General features: G+C 45.8%; 2 protein-coding genes across 24 annotated transcripts in view; one reads left to right on the top strand and one right to left on the bottom strand.

The window, feature by feature from the left end:
- The window catches only part of PPIP5K1 (diphosphoinositol pentakisphosphate kinase 1), a 43,495-nt gene extending 32,847 nt beyond the window's left edge, over positions 1-10,648 (bottom strand). For 5 of the 19 annotated variants that reach the window (XM_058737970.1, XM_058737977.1, XM_058737975.1 and 2 more), the window contains exons 1-15: positions 9,310-10,252; positions 6,811-6,906; positions 6,358-6,532; positions 5,701-5,896; positions 5,167-5,257; positions 4,855-4,940; positions 4,371-4,525; positions 4,158-4,259; positions 3,533-3,694; positions 3,299-3,420; positions 1,663-1,764; positions 1,331-1,417; positions 1,138-1,213; positions 899-1,008; positions 733-815 (exon numbers count right to left, since the gene is read on the bottom strand). In XM_058737970.1, the coding sequence (XP_058593953.1) occupies positions 733-815; positions 899-1,008; positions 1,138-1,213; positions 1,331-1,417; positions 1,663-1,764; positions 3,299-3,420; positions 3,533-3,694; positions 4,158-4,259; positions 4,371-4,525; positions 4,855-4,940; positions 5,167-5,257; positions 5,701-5,896; positions 6,358-6,504 (1,519 nt within the window). In that variant the 5' untranslated portion in view covers positions 6,505-6,532; positions 6,811-6,906; positions 9,310-10,252. Of the gene's footprint in view, positions 1-732; positions 816-898; positions 1,009-1,137; positions 1,214-1,330; positions 1,418-1,662; positions 1,765-3,298; positions 3,421-3,532; positions 3,736-4,157; positions 4,260-4,370; positions 4,526-4,854; positions 4,941-5,166; positions 5,258-5,700; positions 5,897-6,357; positions 6,533-6,810; positions 6,907-9,309; positions 10,255-10,289; positions 10,486-10,568 lie in introns of those variants that run through there. The other 14 variants (XM_058737972.1, XM_058737974.1, XM_058737979.1 and 11 more) reach the window with 7 other exon arrangements.
- Positions 10,649-12,979: 2,331 nt separating this feature from the next.
- Positions 12,980-19,092, top strand: LOC131516663 (creatine kinase U-type, mitochondrial). Of its 5 annotated transcripts, none has more exons than XM_058737950.1 (10): positions 12,980-13,162; positions 14,131-14,316; positions 14,968-15,166; positions 15,370-15,465; positions 15,870-16,091; positions 16,228-16,313; positions 16,433-16,556; positions 18,183-18,317; positions 18,510-18,635; positions 18,848-19,092. In XM_058737950.1, exons 2-10 carry the CDS (start codon positions 14,168-14,170, stop codon positions 18,962-18,964), a joined length of 1,254 nt encoding a protein of 417 aa, XP_058593933.1. In that variant the 5' UTR covers positions 12,980-13,162; positions 14,131-14,167; the 3' UTR covers positions 18,965-19,092. The 5 variants fall into 5 exon arrangements, with proteins under 5 accessions (XP_058593933.1, XP_058593929.1, XP_058593932.1 ...); XM_058737946.1 differs by having other exon boundaries at positions 12,981-13,162; positions 14,032-14,316; XM_058737949.1 differs by having other exon boundaries at positions 12,981-13,255.
- The last annotated feature ends 144 nt before the right edge of the window (positions 19,093-19,236 follow it).

Raw genomic sequence — 19,236 nt, 5'->3', positions numbered from 1 at the left:
TGAATAGGTCTAGATCTAAGAAAAATAGCTGGGAGGGGGGGCAGCTGGGTGGCTCAGTCAGTTAAATGTCCAGCTTCGGCTCAGGTCATGATCTTAAGATCTATGAGTTCAAGAGCCTTTCCTTTGGGCTGTCTGCTGTCAGCACAGAGCCGGCTTTGGATCCTCTGTCCCCTCTCTCTACCCGCCCCTCCCCCCCACCAAAATAAATAAACATTAAAAAAAAAAAAAAGAAAAGAAAAAAAAAGGAAAGTAGTGGGGACATCTAAATGTCAGGTCTTCTGAGGAGCCCAGAATGGTGATCTGGGGTAGAGGTCATCTAAAGGTTTTGTTTTTTATTATTTATTTCTATATTTTAATTTACAACCAAGTTAGTTAGCATATAGTACAATAATGTTTTCAGGTGTAGAATCCAGTGATTCATCTCCTACGTATAACACCCAGGGCTCATCCCAAGGGTTTTGTTTATTTTTTTAAGTTTATTTATTTTGAGAAAGAGAGAGAGGCAAGAGCGCAAGTAGGAGAGGTGCAGAGAGAGAGAGAGAGAGAGAGAGAGAGAGAGAGAATCCCAAGCAGGCTCCACATTGTCAGTGCAGAGCCTGATGTGGGGCTTGAACCCACGAACCGTGAAATCACGACTTGAGCTGAAATCAAGAGTCAGAGCACCCTCAGGTCATCTAAAGGTTTAAGAATAAGAGACTTGAGTGGTAATAGGAAGGGAGTATTATATCTTACCTTGCCCCTCATTAGTAGCTTTTACTCCATGAGGGTAGTAAGTCAACTGCACCTTCCGGTTGATGCCTGAGAAATGACCATACCTGCAGGATAAACTCAGTTTACTTTCTACCCCAGCACCTAGTTCTCACTGTCATTGGCTCCCCTCTCCTATCCCCTTTCTCACATCTCCAGCACAGACTTCAGCTGCTCTAGTTTCCCAGTCTTCTCCTCGATCTCACCACCTGGTTCTTTCTCCAGTTCAGCCAGTAACAGCCTTGTGATGTCCAGCACCTCCTGGAGGAAATAATAGGGTATCCATGAAGGAGACCAAGTCCTGGGCAGTTACCCTTTCATCCTGGTCTCTCACTGAGGCCCCCAATCCCATACCCACCTCGCTCCTCCCAGCCCAACTCACCACCTTACCTGTAGCTGCTCAGGCCGCTTCAGTTTTAATTTCCCTGTCTTGTAGCCACCATGTTTTTCAAACAGACTGAAAAATCTGAAGAAGTAAGGAAAAGCTTCAGTATGGGGTGAGACAGTCAAAGCCTTTGGGAACTTCCCCATCCCCATCTCTCTCACAAAAAACTATTTGTCTAAATCAGGACATTCATCCTACCTTGGATGTGTCACCTCCATCTTCATTTTCTGCTTGGGAGTACGATCTCCATGACGGATAATTGCAATGACACAACGGAGTTCCATCCTAAGATAGGGAATGTCATTAGAGCCTTTCCTCCAACCCACCCCACACCACCTCCCATCATTTCATCCTACATGACATGTCAAAGAGCAGAGGAAAAACTGAGATTAAGAATATAGGCAGGGTTAAGGAAATTGCCTAGAAGATACCCAGCCTCCACTAGTCATATGGTATAGGGTCAGAAAGTAACCACTGGTCTGATTCAGGTGCCTTAAGTAGGTTACTCCAGATTTTATACTTTTGCTCACATAGTGCCAGATGTGGTAGGGACAATGGGAATGTCCTCAGCCTCTGTGGGGATGGACCATGGGATCTGGAACTGTGGAGCAAGCTCCCGCATGATGGTGTTCCTAGAAGGAAAAACATGAAGAAATGTATGAAAATGAATGAACCACAACTACACATATGAATAAAGCTCACAGAAATTAGCAAGTTGTAGAATATATTATATAAACTCTAAAAACATGCCCCCCAAAAAAGCCCCCATAGATGTATTAAAATATTAATAAATGCATGGGAATGACAAACACCAAATTAAGGATTGTGGTTACCTCTGGGTAGAAAGGGAAGGGATGTAATTAGCAAGGAGTATTCTTAATATTTTATTCAAGCCTGAGTGGCTCTGTCAGTTAAGTGTCTGACTTCTGCTTAGGTCATGATATCACAATTCATGAGTTCGAGCCTCACATCAGGCTCTCTGCTGTCAGCACAGGGCCCACTTCAAAAAAATTTTTTTTAATGTTTATTTATCTTTGAGAGGCAGAGAGAGACAGAGAACCAGCAGGGGAGGAACAGAGAGAGAAGGAGACACAGAATCCGAAGCAGGCTCCAGGCTCTGAGCTGTCAGCACAGAGCCCGACGCGGGGCTCGAACCCACAAACTGCGAGATCATGACCTGAGCTGAAGTCAGTTGCTTAACCGACTGAGCCACCCAGGTGCCCCGGAGCCCACTTCAGATCCTCTGTCCCCCTCTCTTCTTGCCCCTCCCCTGCTTGCACTCTCTCAAAATAAATAAACCTCAAAGAAAGATTTTATATCTAATGTTTAATTAATTTATTTATTTAGAAAGAGACACAGTGTAAGCAGGGGAGGGGCAGAGAGAGGGAGACACAGAATCCCAAGCAGGCTCCAGGCTCTGAGCTGTCAGTACAGAGCCTGATGCGGGGTGCGAACTCTAGGAATGAGATCATGACCTGAGCTGAAGTCGGACACTTAACCCACTGAGCTACCCAGGTACCCCAGAAAGATTTTATATATGAAGATTTATGGTGAATACATGAATACTCACTATGTTCATTATTCCTCATACATTTTTATTTTTTTAACTTTTCAAAAATTCATGTATTTATTTTGAGAGAGAGAAAGAACTCACGCATGTGCACGAATGAACAGGGGAGGAGCAGACAGAGGCAGAGAGAGAAAGAGAGAGAGAGAGGGAGAGACAGAGAATCCCAAGCAAGCTCTGTGCTGTGAGTGTGGAGCCCAATGTGGTCCTTGATCTCATAAACCTTGAGATCATGACCTGAGCGAAAATCAAGAACTGGACATTTAACGGACAAAGCCACCCAGGTACCCCTCCTCATACATTTTTAAATATTACATGGTAAATTTACTTTAAAATCAAGTTTTAAAACAGTATTACAGTATGATCACATTTAGTACTATAAATAGTTTGTTTATACATGGTAGAAAAAGACATATATGTAAAACTGCTAACAGTTGTAACTGGGGAGTACAGTGTTAGGAAGGCAAAAGGGCTAAGAAGCCCTTTTTTTATTTTCCTTTTTTCATTTTTTAATCCTTTTTATAATATTTAAAATAAGGCAAAAAGCTTTCTCTCTTCTCTAAGCCCATTCTCCCCAGTCCAGACCACTGTGTCCTTACCCCAGGATCTTGGCACAGTCATCATAGTATTTCATCGAATTCTTGACAAAACTGAAGCCATTGACATCACACACAAAGGAGTGACCATTGGCACGAAGAAGGTCAAAACCACAAACTGTTTGCTGCAGTGGAAAGAAGCAAGATGAAAACAAGAGAGCCACTCTTTCTTCCAGACCCCTGCTCCTGTCCCTTTCCCTCACTCCACAGCACCATCCCCCAAAGGCCTTTCACTACCTTAAATGCTACACAGACTTTCCTGGCCACCAGCTTTTCCATGGCAGTCAGCATGACTGGATATCGAATCTCTTTCCCTTCACTGTCTCGTTCGACCTTCCCATCGAGAGCTGGAGATTTTCTGGCTTCAGCATGGGCATAATCTGGGCCCACTGTATATACCTGCAGGTACATAGCATCACTGAGTATGCCCACCGCTCATCCTGCATATGAGAAGACAACATGAGCACTAGGTCTGTAAACTAGTTTCGGAAACAAAACAAAACAAAACAAAACAAAAAAACCCTGAGTATTAAGAACAAGGAGACTGACATTTTCCTTACTGGGCCCCACCAAAGTATCCTTATGAAGGTTTCTCCTTGGGACCCCAGCACCATTTATTACCTAGTCCTCATTAAGAAACAACTTACAATATTATACCATTTTCCATGTTACCCTTGCCCTTGCTCTGATAGTAACAATGTAAATGTCTACTTCTCTCATTCATTATTTTCACCTGAATGTAAAAGCAAATCACATTCACTTTATTTTCTGTGACTTTCTCCATACACTTCCACTTGCTTCCCAAGCACCCCATCCCAACCCAGACATTTATCACTTCTTAAATCCCTGTATCCACCATAACCTTGACATCTGTGCCATCTGTTGGCATAAACTCCTCATAGATGTATGATCCTGTCTTTCGGACGCTGCTCTCAGGAGAGTAAACACTGCTTCGGCTGCCAATCTTCAGGAGGAAAAAGAAGAAAAAAATGTTGCCTTCACGTTGTCCCCAAATTCTCCAGCTCTTGTCCTTCCACCTATCTGACTTCCCCAAATGCTCAAATGTCTCCCATACCTTTCGGAAGAGGCGCTGACTTCCTCCTCCGGCTGAACTGGGGTAGTAGATGTAAACATTATGGTCCTCTGCACTCACTGGCTTCTCCACAAAGGGCTTGGGAAAGACAGCTCCATTTACCTCTACCTGGTCTTCACCTTCTATCAGGTTGCACTCTGAAGTAAAAGTATGTGGTCATTCCCAGGGTTGAGGATTGTAGAATACTTCCAACTCCCATTTCTCTGAGTTTTAATCTTCATAACCCTCAAATTTCTATGACCATATCTTAGTAATAGATACGGTAATATATGCTATATAAATATGATAATACCTACATAAGAGGTCTAAGTCTCTGTTTAAGGAACCATGGTTCTAACTCTACCCATTGCCCAATAACCAAAGCCTCACTTGGATAAGTAATACATGGAGATGTCCAGAAGATGGACAGCTGGGCTATGTTACAGAAAGCAAGGTGGGGCAGGACTGGACAAAGCGAGGTACTCACCCTCAGGCCGGGCAGGGTCACGATTGAGCACAGCATATCGAGGCAGATCAATACCTTCCTCCTGCAGGATCCGGTACACCTCCCTCCTGTCACCCCCAAATAAATTAGCTGGGGGAGGTGGGGAATGGTGAACAAGGGAAGAGGCTAGGGATTTCATTTGCTCAGGAATTGGGAGATACCAGGGTATAGAACTCGGGAAGGTATGATACAAAAATTAGGCATGTTTGTTTGACTCTGCCCCTCCCAGAGTGGGCTCTCTAAACAGGCATGATCTCAGGACTGCCCACCCCACCAATCAACAGAAAGCTATACCTATCCTGGATGTAATACTGCATAGCCAGGTCATTGATAAGAAAGGGGTTTCGAAGCTTGGAGTAAGCAACAGCTTTGTCCAGAGGAAATCCTGGGATAGAAAAAGGAAATAGATCAAAAAAAGAAAGTAAAAGAGACAGAGTGAGAAAACAGCAAGAGAAATAGAGGTATTAAAGCTAAAGTTGCCACTAAGCTCCTCTACCCATCCAACCCGTAACATCCTTCTGCCCAACTTCCCAAGTCTATAATATCCATCAGGAAAAAGTTAAAAAGATGTTATTTCTAGGGTCCTTCTAGAGACACACAACTCTGTCAGAGACCCTAACAGCTTTAGAACTGTCCTGAGGTTCAAATATGGGCTTTAAACTACCGCCAGCAACTCTTCCACAATACAGGGAAAGGAAACCCCTTTGCACTGTTCGCCAGTGTGTCAGGAAGAGCTGATGACCACTGTACTATTCGACAGTAAGAACCTCATTTCCCAGGCCAGCATTCCCAACACCATTCCTCCCACTTTCCTTCACAGACTCCAACCTTTGGAGTGGAAAGAGATGAGGCAGTGGCAAGATGGCCAGTTTTCCACAGGTTCGTTGAGGATCACGTCTTCTCCCAGGATGATAACAGTTAGGTAGTCAAATCTGCAAAGTCGCTCTAGGATTTGGGTCATTGGCTTGGACTTGGATTTCTTGGTCATGGCACAGATGCCAACAATGATCTGAGGTTCAGGAGGCTATAGAGAGGAAGTACTGTCAGGAACTTAGGAACTTCCCACCTAGACCATCCCTATTTAGGGAACACTGTCTCATTTCCTTAGGGCATAGAGTTTCTTGCCAGGCTTTGGAACTATGGGGCAAATGCTGTCTCCCAACTTAGGTCTAGATTGGGGTGCCTGTAGGGATTCCTACTGCCTAAAGAATAGGAGGCTTTCCACAGTAGGAAATCTGTGCTCAGATAGGAGAGCTAGAGAACCAATAACCAGGACACAACAGGAGGAAGGCATAAAGGCAAGGGATTCAAAGATAGGTAATCTAACCAATCTCTACTGCCTCTCCTCTTAATCAAGATAGGGCCTGTTTATGACAGGGAGTCTACGCATTTGGAAAGGGCGGAGAAGTATCTCCAGCCAATGGAATCTCAACTCTCTATGACAGGGGTCCCAACACCAAGTTACGTCATTTTCCTTAGTCTTACCACTTCATCCTCCTCATCCTCAAGGAGCTCGCTGTCACTCTCTTCTGTCCTCATGCCTATTCCACGGGTGCCCAGCCCCTCATCTCCAGCTCCAAGGAAGAAGTGGGCCGTGGCACTCTCGCCCTCACTGGCCGGCAACGACCACATCCCCGCCGGAGCACCCACTCATCCCGCTCTGCAATGGAGGGTATCCCATTAGCTCAGAATCCAAACCTGCATGGCAATGGGTGGGGATGGGGCATAGGGAATGATAAAATAAGAGGGAACCACAAGGAGACTAGGGGGAACAGGAAACAAAGCTATCGTAAAAAGGAACAACAGGAAAGGAGGCACGTGGGCTATGACTTGACATGACTAAAGATCCATAAGAGAAAAGCAAGGTCTTCCTTTTCCTCCCTGCTCACTCCACCCCAACCATGAGACTGGTAAGAGGATCAGTAGGTTAACCCTTACAGTGCTGGCATGTCCCTGATTCTGCCAGCAGGAAACACCATTAACTCCAGCAGCAAGTGGAAAAGGCAGTTCCTCATGGAAGGCTGCTGTTGATTCCTACCAGAAGAGAAAGTTAGAGAGACATTTCCAACTTTGGATTCATTCCTAAACATTCCTATCCCTTCACCACCTCCCCACAGTAGTGTTGAACTCAGGGATTTAATTCAAGGGCAGAGGTAATAAAAGAGCACAGCTGCCTTTGACCTTAACCCTCATCTTCATTCCTACCAAGGATTAACTCAAAAAGAATTTATTGAGGGCACTCTATGTTCTAAGCATTATATCAAAACATTAAAATCCTCTGTTCCCTGTTTCTCTTCCATGTGCTCCACTTTAAAAGACAGATGCCCAAGTCTGGAAAATCTGTCAAGGAAAGAGGTCTAGTGCTAACTGGGAGGTTGAGGATACAGGCATCCATACAACAGCCTCCAACCCATTCTCAAAATAAAGTTTCAGTTTTCTCTCTACCATCTCCTGGTACTACAGACCCAAGTCGGGTCTAGGCCAAGGTGTCAGTAGGAAAAAATTCTGCCTAGAGCCATAATTAGTGAAAATATCTTTTTTTTAAATGTTTATTTATGTTTGAGAATGAGAGAGACAGAGCATGAGTGGGGGAGGGGCAGGGAGAAAGGGAGACAACCGAAGCAGGTTCCAGGCTCTGAGCTGTCAGCACAGAGCCCAACTCCAGGCTCAAACTCACAAACTGCAAGATGATGACATGAGCCGTAGTCGGGTGCTCAACCAACCAAGCCACCCAGGCACCCTAATCAGTGAGAATATCTTAAGACTTACGCTTGTTTTAGAATAATCTGGCAGTTCCATTTCTACATATACACATGTATAATAGTGGTTCTTAACCAATTGTGATTCTGCTGGCCAGGGGACATTTGGTAGGAAGCACTTTTGGTCGTCACAACTGGGAAGGTGCTATTGGTGTCTAATGAGTAGAGGCCAAGGATGCTGCTTAATAGTTTCAAATGCATAGGATGTTCCCCCACAATGAAGATTTATCCACTCCAAAATATCAGTAGTGCCGAGGTTGAGAATCTCTGCTGTAAAGAAACTCTCCCACATAACGTGCAAATATGTTCATAAACTCACTGTTGGTAATGGGAAAAACTGAAAACTCAGAGATCACAAGTAGAATGGATAAATACAGGGTAGAATATACAAATGATAGACTAACAGCAGTTTTAAAAAATGAATCAGGGGCAACTGCGTGAGTCGGTCAGTTAAGTGTCTGAGTCTTGGATGTGGCTCAGGTCATGATCTCACAGTTCATGAGTTTAAGCCCTACGTCGGGCTCTGTGCTGACAGCATGGAGCCTGCTTGGGGTTCTCTCTCCTTCTCTCTGCCCCTCCCCATCTCGTGCTCACTCTTTCAAAAAAAAGAAATGATGTCTGTAATAATATGGACAGCTTCCAAATGCAAACTGCAGAAATACACACATTGCAGTACAATTCAGTTTGCATAAATAAAAAATATTACATATATTTATGACTGTATATATAATTAGTAGAGTCTAAAAATATGGACTGAAAAGAAAAGCATCAAATTCATAATACTGGTTACCTCTGAGGACAGGGTAAAATGGAACTGAGAAGGATTTGAGTGGAACTTTACAACCTTATCTGTAATGTTTATTTCAATTTTTTAAAAATCTGAAACAAATACACAAAAGGTTAACATTTGTTAATACCAAATTGTGAGGATACATATACTATTTGTTTCCAAAAATAAAATTGAGTCACCCAGCAGCAATTTTTCACATTCTCCAAAAGTTCTCAGAAATACTAATGACTCTAATGAACACCACATTCTAAGTAAATGGATCATCTTAACAGATTTATAAAATAGTCTTCAACAATTGCATTTTGTATTTTATTTTAAACCCTTACCATTCCCAGTGGGATTTCCAGCTTTGATTAGAAAATTATTGCTAACCTTTGTATACACCTTGACCTCCCCAGTCTTTACCATCTGCTTGTCTCCACAGGCCGGTCACAACATTCTCCTTAAGACTTAACATTTCCAGTTGTGTACTGCAGGTCTTACACATATGCTTTATCTTTGAACCCCTTTTTAGTGACCTGACCCAATTTCCACGACCTGTATAGTTTAAGCAGGCAGAATTTTGTTGCACCCTTTATCCTTTATCTGAAGCAGGGGCTTTCCCTCATGTCTAAGATTCCTAACCCTTCACCCTTTTTTTCCACTAAGTCCTTCCTGATTTTCTACTGAATGTATATAGTCATTTTTCCTTAAAATCTTTTACAACTCTATAACAGGGGATGGTAACAGAATGGGGAAGAAGAGTCTGTTCACAGATCCTTTAAGGGGCTAAAGAGATATTATAAAGGCCTAAATTTATAGTTAACAAAGCAAAATGACAAAGCTATGAAATAGCTTTGAATAGCTATGAAATAGCTATGAAATAAGACAGGATTTATTTAAATGTACCTTTGAGAGAAGCTGGGATTTAATATGGTATTCCAAGAGCCATTCCCCTGTTTTCCAGGCCCTTCTTCCCATCCCCCTTTCCTTCAATACTTTGTTGCAAAAGAAAACTTCACACTCTACACTAGGCTAAAGCAATCTCACTCCCAAGGCCGAATCAATGCAAATGACGGAAAAAAGGGAGGATGGGAGGGGAGACGATAAGTAGGTGAGAAGAGAGGGTGGGGCAGAAGGGAGGGTAAACTGTAACTTCTTGATCCCTTAGAATTTAGGGCTGTTTGCAGTAGTCCTCTAATTTCCTTAAACACCATGCACTTAATGGAGGGCACCATTAGTGGTGAAGGGGACACATCAATACAGAGTCCAGGCAGGAATATTTTCAACACAGTAAAACTCCTCAGGCAACCAACACTAGCTCCTTCTCACCTTCCACAGTGGACCCCTAAATTCTTTCTGGATGCAGCATTTAATCCTTCACACAGACCCTTATTCTGACACGGATGAATTGGGCTGAAGCCCTTGTTCTACCAACTCACTCATACTCCCTTCTTTCCCTAATTTGCAACAATGACTCTCCATGGACCCTCCCCCAACCACTCAAGACACTGCTGCCCCCTCCCCCATCACTGATCAACGAATCCAATTAATAATCCAAGTAATCCTCTCACTCAGTGATTCTCCAACATTAAACTGCCCTCCAAACCCGCAAATGAGTCACCACACTTGGTAACAATTTATATGGAACACTCAATGATCTCCCACAAAGACTGCCTTAGATCAATTCCGTCCTCACATTAGCTCTCTCCAGGGTACCCTCCTCTCTGTAACAACGCCTGCCTGAAGCTGATCCTCTCCAGAGTTGACTCCATTCCACCCCTCCTCACACAGACCTCCCCACCCTGACCCTCTCTCGGGCTGACTCCGCTCCTCACGCAGGACTCCCTCTTCCGCAAATCCTCACACCCCTCTGTTCTCTTGCTGACTCCCTACGGTGTGTCTCCGGTGTGTCTCCTCACACAGCTCCCGGTCACGAATACTGCCCTCCGATGCGACTCCACCAGCCTTCGCCCTCCCCCGCCTTCTCCGCCTTACTCTCCCTACGCAGACATTGAGGCCTCATCGAGGGCCTCCTCCCGAAGCCGCCCCCAGCCAGTACTAACCATGGCCCTCAGCACCTAGCAAGCCCACTCTATCCAGCCCACCCCCTCAGATACCGCCCCCAGCCCCCAGCCACTCCCCCACCGCCCCCGGCCCTCGCTCACCCGCCTCCCTGCGCTCGCGCAGCCGAACCTGCCGGCAGCGACACCTGACAGCAGCCCAATCAAAGCGCTGCTTCCCTGCGGTGTCACCAATCAGCGGAAGGCGCGCACCGGCAACAAAGTCAGGCTGCGTTGGCCCGCACTTCTGCGTGGAGGAGGGTGGCCCCTAGTGGCTATGGGGAGGGAATGCAACCTGATGCTCGCCTTCCTCTGATTTCTGTGTCGCCACAGCCCAGATGCTTGGTCTAGACAGAGACTTTCCAGTGAGACGAAGGGCAGAGAAGAAGCAAGATGCAGAAAAGAGGCACAATTTGTGCCATTGCACGACCTGAGACGAACCAGGTTTTCTGTTTGATTTTTATTTTTTATTTTTTTATTTTTAAAAATTTCTTAATGTTTGTTTTTGTGAGAGAGAGAGCGCGATTGGGGGGGGGGGGGCAGAGAGAGACAGAGAGGGAGACACGGAATGTGAAGCAGGCTCCAGGCTCTGAGCTGTCGGCACAGAGCCCAACGCAAGGCTTGAACCCAGGAACAGGGGAGATCATGACCTGAGCCAAAGTCGGATGCTTAACACCCTGAGCCACCCAGGCGCCCCTCTGTTTGATTTTTAAAACATAAGAGGTATGATATACTTAGAGAGCCAATAAATGTTGGTTGAAATGTTAACAGATGTAGAGGAGTGATAAGTAGACTGGAGACAAAAAGAGACAGAGAGAAACAAATCAGAAAGTTAAGGGAAAGAACAAAGACTTATTTATGGAGAAGACAAGAAAATGGATGTACATGGAACACTGGGCAATATGATTCCCATATCCACACTGGTTTGTTCTTTACACCTCCAGCCTTGGAACCAGACAAACCTGGATTTGAGTCCTGGTCTTACCTTTAATAGCTGTGCAGCTTTGGGCAAGTCACTGAACTTCCCTCAGCCTCCATTCCCTCATCTGTAAGAGAGTGTTTTAAAAATCTAATCATATGGTACTGGTTATATGAAAGCATTTTGTATATGTTTCCATTTTTATTATTATCTTTTCATCCTTACTTAGGTTTCCCTAGTCAAGACAATCCCAATTGCCCTGTTTCTCCTCTGCAACCTTAAGGAGCTTACCATTTTTTCAGTCAGGTGCCTCATTATACTAACCCTGAATGAGATAGGGATGATTCTAAGGGTTGTCCCTAATGTTCAGGCTCATGTCCTCTCCACCACTCCAGCCCTTCAAACAAGTTATTAAAACATCGTCTAGGTAATTAACTTATCTTCGCACCCTAAAATGTAGACTTCGTGTCTAAAATGTAGACTCAGTCCCTGGTCAACCATTGGAACAATCCAATTAAATGAAATAACACATACAAGAGTTTCTTGTAATTATAAAGTGCTTTATAAATGTTAGTCTTGGTAATTATTATCATTAAATAAATAAAATACATATACATATCAATTACTTCCTGTATGCCATAGGATAATTTTATAAAATGAGCATTAATACATTATGTGGCTGTCAGTGACTCACAGAGAATAAGAAAAGTACACAAATACACATCTTTTCTCCGAGGAGCTATTACTCAAATTTGGACAACTAGTCTCCAAACTTGAGTGATTTCTCAGGCTGTCTTATTTTTCCTTCTCTAATTCTCTCTTCTTGTTCCCTACCTCTTTAATCTTAGTAACCACCCTCTCAATCAAATAACAACTCTCCTTCATTGGAAGATTATCTCCCTTCTTTATCTGGGTAAATATACACCATTGCAAGTAATTATATTTGCTTGTTCATAACTACTCCTTAACCTAGACAATGAGCCCCCACAACACAGGTAACATTTTCCATCTCTCCAAAAGTGACTCTAACTACAGAATTCTATCAATTCTCTGATAATTGCTCTCTTGCCAGAAGAAGGAATTAAGTGATGGACACAGAAGAGAGGTGGATAGCTTCTAAAGATACAAATGAAGAAGGGAGGAAAAGGAACACAAAGGAAGCCTGAGAGTAATGAAGGGAACGAGAGTATAGGAGTAGAATGGTATCTCATCAGTGGGGCCAGAGGACAATATGAAGGGAATTTCTCTTTCTCAAATAAGATTTCCAAGTATCTTACTATCACCAAGATGGCTCAGAGAAGGGACTAACACCACCATGTGCACCCAAGCTTAAATGACTTTCCATATGAAGCCCCCACATCTCTATTTTGGCTCTATCATTCATTCTCTTTACTGCCAGGACAAAGGTCAAGTCACACCTAAGTCACACTTTGAGCTGTGGGAACACACCCTCTCAAATCTGAATACATATCTTGGGAGGATAAAGGACAGAAGGCCAGTAGGAATGTACAGATTCCCTGGCCTTGAACACCACTCCCCTTTACACTCTGGAATAAACAGGATTAGGGAGCCAAGAGAGGAAACACTTGTGGTGGTTGGAAACCTGTGCCTGCCTGTTCTGTTCCTACCCGCCGTCATCTTACCACACCCTTCACCTCACCTTACACTCCCCTCCAGCCCAGGAACTGGAAACTACAAAGAGGGGAGAGAAGGGAGAGGAGGAAGAGGAAACTAACAATTCCCTGCCCAATCCCAGGTCTACACCCAGTACAACCAACAGGTAGGCAAGCTTGCAGAGAATACTCAGAGGGAGTCCTGTGAGCAGAAGACAGTCCTGAACCTGGATAAAACACGAGGAAGTAAAAGATCAAAGGTGAAGTAGAAAATGGGGAGGAGGGTGGAGGTGAAAAAAGTCGGGGATCATGAGAAGCGGGGGCAGGACATAGCAGGGCTATGTGGGAGCCAATCGGGAGCAGGGAACACAGCATAAATGGGATAAGAGTTAATGTTCCCCTGGTTGGTCTCAGGGAATCCTTCCACAACCTTGTAAGAATAGCACAGGTGTGGCCGGAGGGCACCTTGGTCCTCTTCCTGGTTCTAAAGCAAAGGTGACCTTGAGCCACCGGGTGTCTTTTCCAGTGTATGCCTCTATGTGATTTCTCCATTTCTTTCTCTGTTGTCTGTATTTATGCCACGGTTTCTCCCGCTGCCGCCTCCCCTGGGAATATGGAGAGGTTGCTGGGGAAGGCCGAAAACTAGAGAGAGGTTGGGCAATGTCACCCTTTCACACCCACACAGAGTGACGAATCGGGTTTCCGATTAAACCGAGAGGCTTGGGGGAAGGGTGTTAGGCTTGGCGGGTCCCGTCGGGTGCTGTCCTCTACGTGGTGCTGAAATCTGGGCGACCTCAACCCAGGTGGGCCGGCATCCCCGGCCAAAGGTTGCGAAGCTCGGGTCCCCTAATCTACCTGGCGGTGCTTCCTACCTCTGCCCCCGCATACCTAGCGCGGTGGCAGGCGGAAAGGCGGGGCCTGCGTGAGCCCCACCCCTGGAGACTGCGGCTGGGACCTCCCTCCTCCGCCCGCCAGCCGCTACCTCATTGCGCCTCTCCTGCAGTCTGGTTGCTACCGTTTTCCTCTCCTGCTCCAGCTTCCAATCCGGCCCCCATTTCAGCTCCAGCCTCGCACCCAGTTCCAGTCCTCAGTCCTTCTGGTTGCATCCTCCCTCCCTGTTCCTGCCCTGCGCCAGCTCCCACCCCGGGATTCCATAGCCGGACCCTCAAGCCATGGCTGGTCCCTTCTCTCGTCTGCTGTCCGCCCGCCCGGGGCTCAGGCTCCTGGCTTTGGCTGGAGCTGGGTCTCTAGCCGCTGGGTTTCTGCTCCGCCCGGAACCTATAAGGGCCGCCAGTGAACGACGGAGGCTGTATCCCCCGAGGTATCAGTGTCTGAGGCACGGGGGGGGGGGGGGGGGGGGGGGGAGGTGGCGACGGGAACGAAGATGGGGATGGAGATGAGGACCTGGGCAAAAGAGAAGGGTTATAATCACGAAGGCTCTGGAGTGGAGTGCTGTACAATCTGGAGACCACAGTGGGTTGGGAATGGAAGCCAAAACCATAAGGCTAACGCATTTCTGGGGACCTGTAACCCGCAGTCCCCGCCCCCAAGACCCGCTCTGGCCCTGTGAGTTCTGGCTGCACCCACTCTGCCCAAAGCCCTAATTGAGAAACCAGGAACTATCCTTTTCGCTCTCCTCCATCTCGTTTCCTGCTATCCCCGCCCCCCCATTCCCTGAATTCCCCTCCTTAGTCTTCCCCTCCCCCATCCCTAATGTTGTGCTAATGGTAGGAAATAACTGAGCAAATCTGGGGAAATTGTGCCCGCCAGCCAGAGGAAACTAGACCTGTTGGGAAAGAATAGACCCTGAAAGTCCCTAAAGAGATTACTAAGTAAGGTTTAGCCTCCCCCTAATCTCCCCTCCTCCCAAGGAGCAAAGGCAGACATGGCTAACTGGATAGCTCCCAGCTGATTGCACTGGGTCTAGGCCCCCTGTGCTCTCCTCCATGGTTACTGGGTACCCCCTCCCTAGCGCTGAGTACCCAGACCTCCGAAAGCACAACAACTGCATGGCCAGTCACCTGACCCCAGCAGTCTATGCCCGGCTCTGCGACAAGACCACACCCACTGGTTGGACGCTAGATCAGTGTATCCAGACTGGCGTGGACAACCCCGGCCACCCCTTCATCAAGACTGTGGGCATGGTAGCTGGAGATGAGGAGACCTATGAGGTAGGGGGCCCCCAGAGTTTCCCTGGTGACCCAACTCATCTTCCCAGTAATCCCAGCTCCTTCCCCCTAAAGACCCTTCACTTTCCCTTAAGGCTGGACCTTCCATACTCATGTTTTCTGACCCAGTGAAATCAATCCACAACTAAGGCCTGGAAAGGGATTCTCTCTCCTTAACCACCCTCTCCCTCTTAATTCCCCATCAGGTATTTGCTGAGCTGTTTGATCCTGTGATACAAGAGCGACACAATGGATATGACCCTCGAACAATGAAGCATACCACTGATCTGGATGCCAGCAAGGTAGGACAGATATTCGTCTTCTGATTTGCATTGCCTTATATATAGCATTCTGTTTCTCCAATCCTTTCACCTTAATTATTCCTGACTCAGAGTCATTATACTGCCAAGCTTTTAGTTTTGGTTTCTTTGGTTAGATTCTTTGGGGGAAGAATTGTACCTTAAGGAGCTGCAGATATGGAAGGGAGAGGAGAGGAGAGGGTGGGTGAGAATGACTGTACCCCAAAGTGGGCAGTTTGAGGGAGGATTCATAATGCCCTCTTCTGTTGGAGTGCTTGCCCAATGAACTTCTCCTTCCAATGCATGTAGTGAGGACCCCTACAGTCTTTAAGGTCTCTCCTTCCCCAAGGCTCTCTGTTCCCACCCCTGTGTTTCTGTGAGTTATATTAATTTCTCTTATTCCCTAGATCCGTTCTGGCTACTTTGATGAGAGGTATGTATTGTCCTCAAGAGTCAGAACTGGCCGAAGTATCCGGGGACTCAGCCTTCCTCCAGCCTGTACTCGGGCAGAGCGACGAGAGGTGGAACGTGTTGTAGTGGATGCACTGAGTGGCCTGAAGGGTGACCTCGCTGGACGTTACTATCGGCTCAGTGAGATGACAGAGGCTGAACAGCAGCAGCTTATTGATGTGAGGGGCCTTGAGAGGAGGAAGCTGGGTTGAGGAAGCAAATAGAAAGAAGAGTCAGGGGAGGGTGGGTCAGATGAGACAGAGGCCCAGGAACTACTGTGAAGATTCTTAACTCAAGTCCTTTTACTCCCCTCAGGACCACTTCCTATTTGATAAGCCCGTGTCCCCGCTGCTGACTGCAGCAGGAATGGCTCGAGACTGGCCAGATGCTCGTGGAATCTGGTATGAGGCTTACCTTACCTCTCTTTCCCCCATGATCTGTAAACGTCTTTTATTCCTATATCTCTCCCAGTTCTCGCCCTATCTCTTGATCCCTGTCTTTCCCTCTTTACTGCTCTCAGGCACAACAATGAGAAGAGCTTCTTGATCTGGGTGAATGAAGAGGATCATACACGGGTCATCTCCATGGAGAAGGGTGGCAACATGAAGAAAGTGTTTGAAAGATTCTGTCGAGGCCTCAAAGAGGTTGGAGAAGAATGTATAAGGGAACTAGGTGGGAGGACATAAGGAAAAGCTAAGGACTAGACCATATAATTTATCAATCAACCCATGATACTTTTGATAACAAAAGGGATCACCATCAGTCAGTCCAGGACAATATATCAGGACTGTCCAGAGAAAACCAGGATATATGGTCACCTAAGAATAGAAAGAGAAAGAATGTCCTGAATCTAAGGTAGTAAATAAAGTAGTTGTTGGATAAGACAAAGATGGAATAATTGTGTCAATGCCTGAGGTGTGTGGAGTGTGCAGATAAGGAAAAGTTTGAGCCTGGATCAACGTAGGAAGTGAAAGATTGGTGTGTTCATGATTCCAGTGTAACCATCCAGTTCTGAACCAAGGTATTCTGTCATTCTCACTGAAGTATCATGTCTAGGTTTTAAGCTGAGAGCAGGAGGGAGACTAGGGGAAATGGAAGATGGAATGGCTTAAGGCCCAGAATGTGTGGCTCTACTGAATCCTCAATCATATATGGATTAGGACTCCATATTCTATTCTAGATTAGAAATCCCCATAAACCCAGTTTTTATTGTATGTTCTCATATATACAGTTGTATTTTGGACTTGGAAAGACAGACAGCTTCTCTTTTTTTAGATTCTAGCTGGGAAGTTTTTATTGTTTTTGGCTAATAACAGATAACATATTCTGATGGTAAGTGGGTAGGGAAGTACTTTTCAAATGATATGCCTCAGGTTTCTCATCTGTAAAATTGGGATAATACGGCTTCCTACATTTTAGGTTGTTGGGGATTAAATGAGATAATGTATGTAAAATACCTGGTGCATAATAAATGTTCAATAAGTGTTAGCTCCTATTATTTTTCTAGATGTAAAGGTTTCCCCTTGTTCAGCATGTAAGATGACCCCCTATGCCGTGTTTTTTTTTTTTCTCTGAACTATAAACAGGGTTCTCTTTACTCATATGAGGTAGTCTTCGCATCCATCCTTCTGGCACACCCCCTGTCTCTTGAACTCTAATAGTCATTTCCATCATTAGGAAGCTCTAGTGAAACAAAACAATCTACCCACACTCCCTTCCCCACCCCCTCACGTATACACATAACTATGAGTCCAGCTCTTCTGGACTGTTTTCACCTTTCTCTCTGCCTTCTCACATGTGCTCTTTCCACAGCTAACAGAAGGCTTTCTTGCCTCTTCCTGTTGCAAAGCCTACACCCTCATTTTATGTGTGAAAGAACCCTTCCAAACTCTAGGCTCATTAGCAAAGCAAAGATAATCCATGCATGCTGAGCTCATTGAATAATCATTCCTTCCTCAGTTCAGTTTACCACCTCCACTCATTTCCCTAGATCATCCTTAGTGCCTTATTCTCTCAAGTGTCTCTTCTTCCACACACAAGATATTTTTCTGTAATCTCACCATTATGGGCTTGTAACATCAAAATTACCTTGTACACATGATAATAACAAACGATTCCCCACCCCACCCCCCACACACACAAACAGCAGTGTCATTCTTTCACAGTCCAAATTCCTCATTCTAGACATATTTCTAGAGTTCTTGTAGGTCTGGCTAAGTGAGGGCTCAAATATCCCTGACTTTTCACTAACAGAGCCTTTGTGGACTCAGGTGGAACGGCTGATCCAGGAGCGTGGCTGGGAGTTCATGTGGAATGAGCGTTTGGGATACATCTTGACCTGTCCGTCTAACCTGGGCACTGGACTTCGGGCAGGAGTGCACATCAAACTGCCCCTGCTAAGCAAAGTAAATGAGTTGTGTGGTTAGAGAGGGGTATGAATAAGGAAGGTGGCCTTGTGTGGATGGGAGGGTATGGGCATTTTGGAAAGGAGTCAGACACATTGTGGGTAGAGTATCAGGGGAAAGAGACCAGTCTCAAATAGGACCAGTCTCTGCCCCTAATGGCCCGGCCCCCAATCCCTATCTCCTCTCCTCTAGGATAGCCGCTTCCCAAAGATCCTGGAGAACTTAAGACTCCAAAAGCGTGGCACTGGTGGAGTGGACACAGCTGCCACAGGCAGCGTCTTTGACATCTCTAATTTGGACCGACTGGGCAAGTCAGAGGTGAGATCCTTAGGGATTACAGTGTGGAAATGTATAGGTCTGTGGGGGTGGAGATATGACAGTGAGTGGGCCCCAGGAATGTAACAGAATCTGAAATGAAATTCAGGTTGAGTGGGGAGACAATTGGAAATGAGTTCCTAGAGAAGGCAAATCAGTGTTCAAGAAGGAAACTCAAGGGTGGGAAGCAGAGATCAAGGATTAGTGTCCTTCAGGTGGAGCTGGTGCAGCTGGTCATCGATGGAGTAAACTATTTGATTGATTGTGAACGGCGTCTGGAGAGAGGCCAGGATATCCGCATCCCTCCACCTCTCATCCACAATAAGCATTAATTCCCCATCCTCAGGAGATGACTCAAGATCCCCAGGACTTCTGCCCATTCTAATGTGGCCCATTCTACTTGCCCTGGATGCCCCTCCAACTCCCTTCTGTCCTAGTAAAGACTCCTTGCTATGCTCTAGCTGTCTGTGTTATTTCTAATGGTTGGGATGAGGAGGGACTAGCTTTCAGGAAAGGAAAAGAAGCAGTGGGGTTATTTATGATGGAAAGAAGACTCCAGATATGGCATGCCAGGAACACTGATTCTCAGGTGGGTGGAAAGCAT

Source organism: Neofelis nebulosa, chromosome 7, assembly GCF_028018385.1.
Source record: "Neofelis nebulosa isolate mNeoNeb1 chromosome 7, mNeoNeb1.pri, whole genome shotgun sequence".
Taxonomy (NCBI): domain Eukaryota; kingdom Metazoa; phylum Chordata; class Mammalia; order Carnivora; family Felidae; genus Neofelis; species Neofelis nebulosa.
Note: the sequence above shows the minus strand (reverse complement) of the source record. Positions and strands in the feature narration are given on the sequence as shown.

Coding starts and splice junctions, on each gene's coding strand:
- LOC131516663 (XM_058737950.1), top strand. CDS start 14,168: ATGGCTGGTCCCTTCTCTCGTCTGCTGTCCGCCCGCCCGGGGCTCAGG. Junction 14,317..14,967: donor CGGAGGCTGTATCCCCCGAG/GTATCAGTGTCT, acceptor CCCCCTCCCTAG/CGCTGAGTACCCAGACCTCC. Junction 18,318..18,509: donor AACTGCCCCTGCTAAGCAAA/GTAAATGAGTTG, acceptor CCTCTCCTCTAG/GATAGCCGCTTCCCAAAGAT.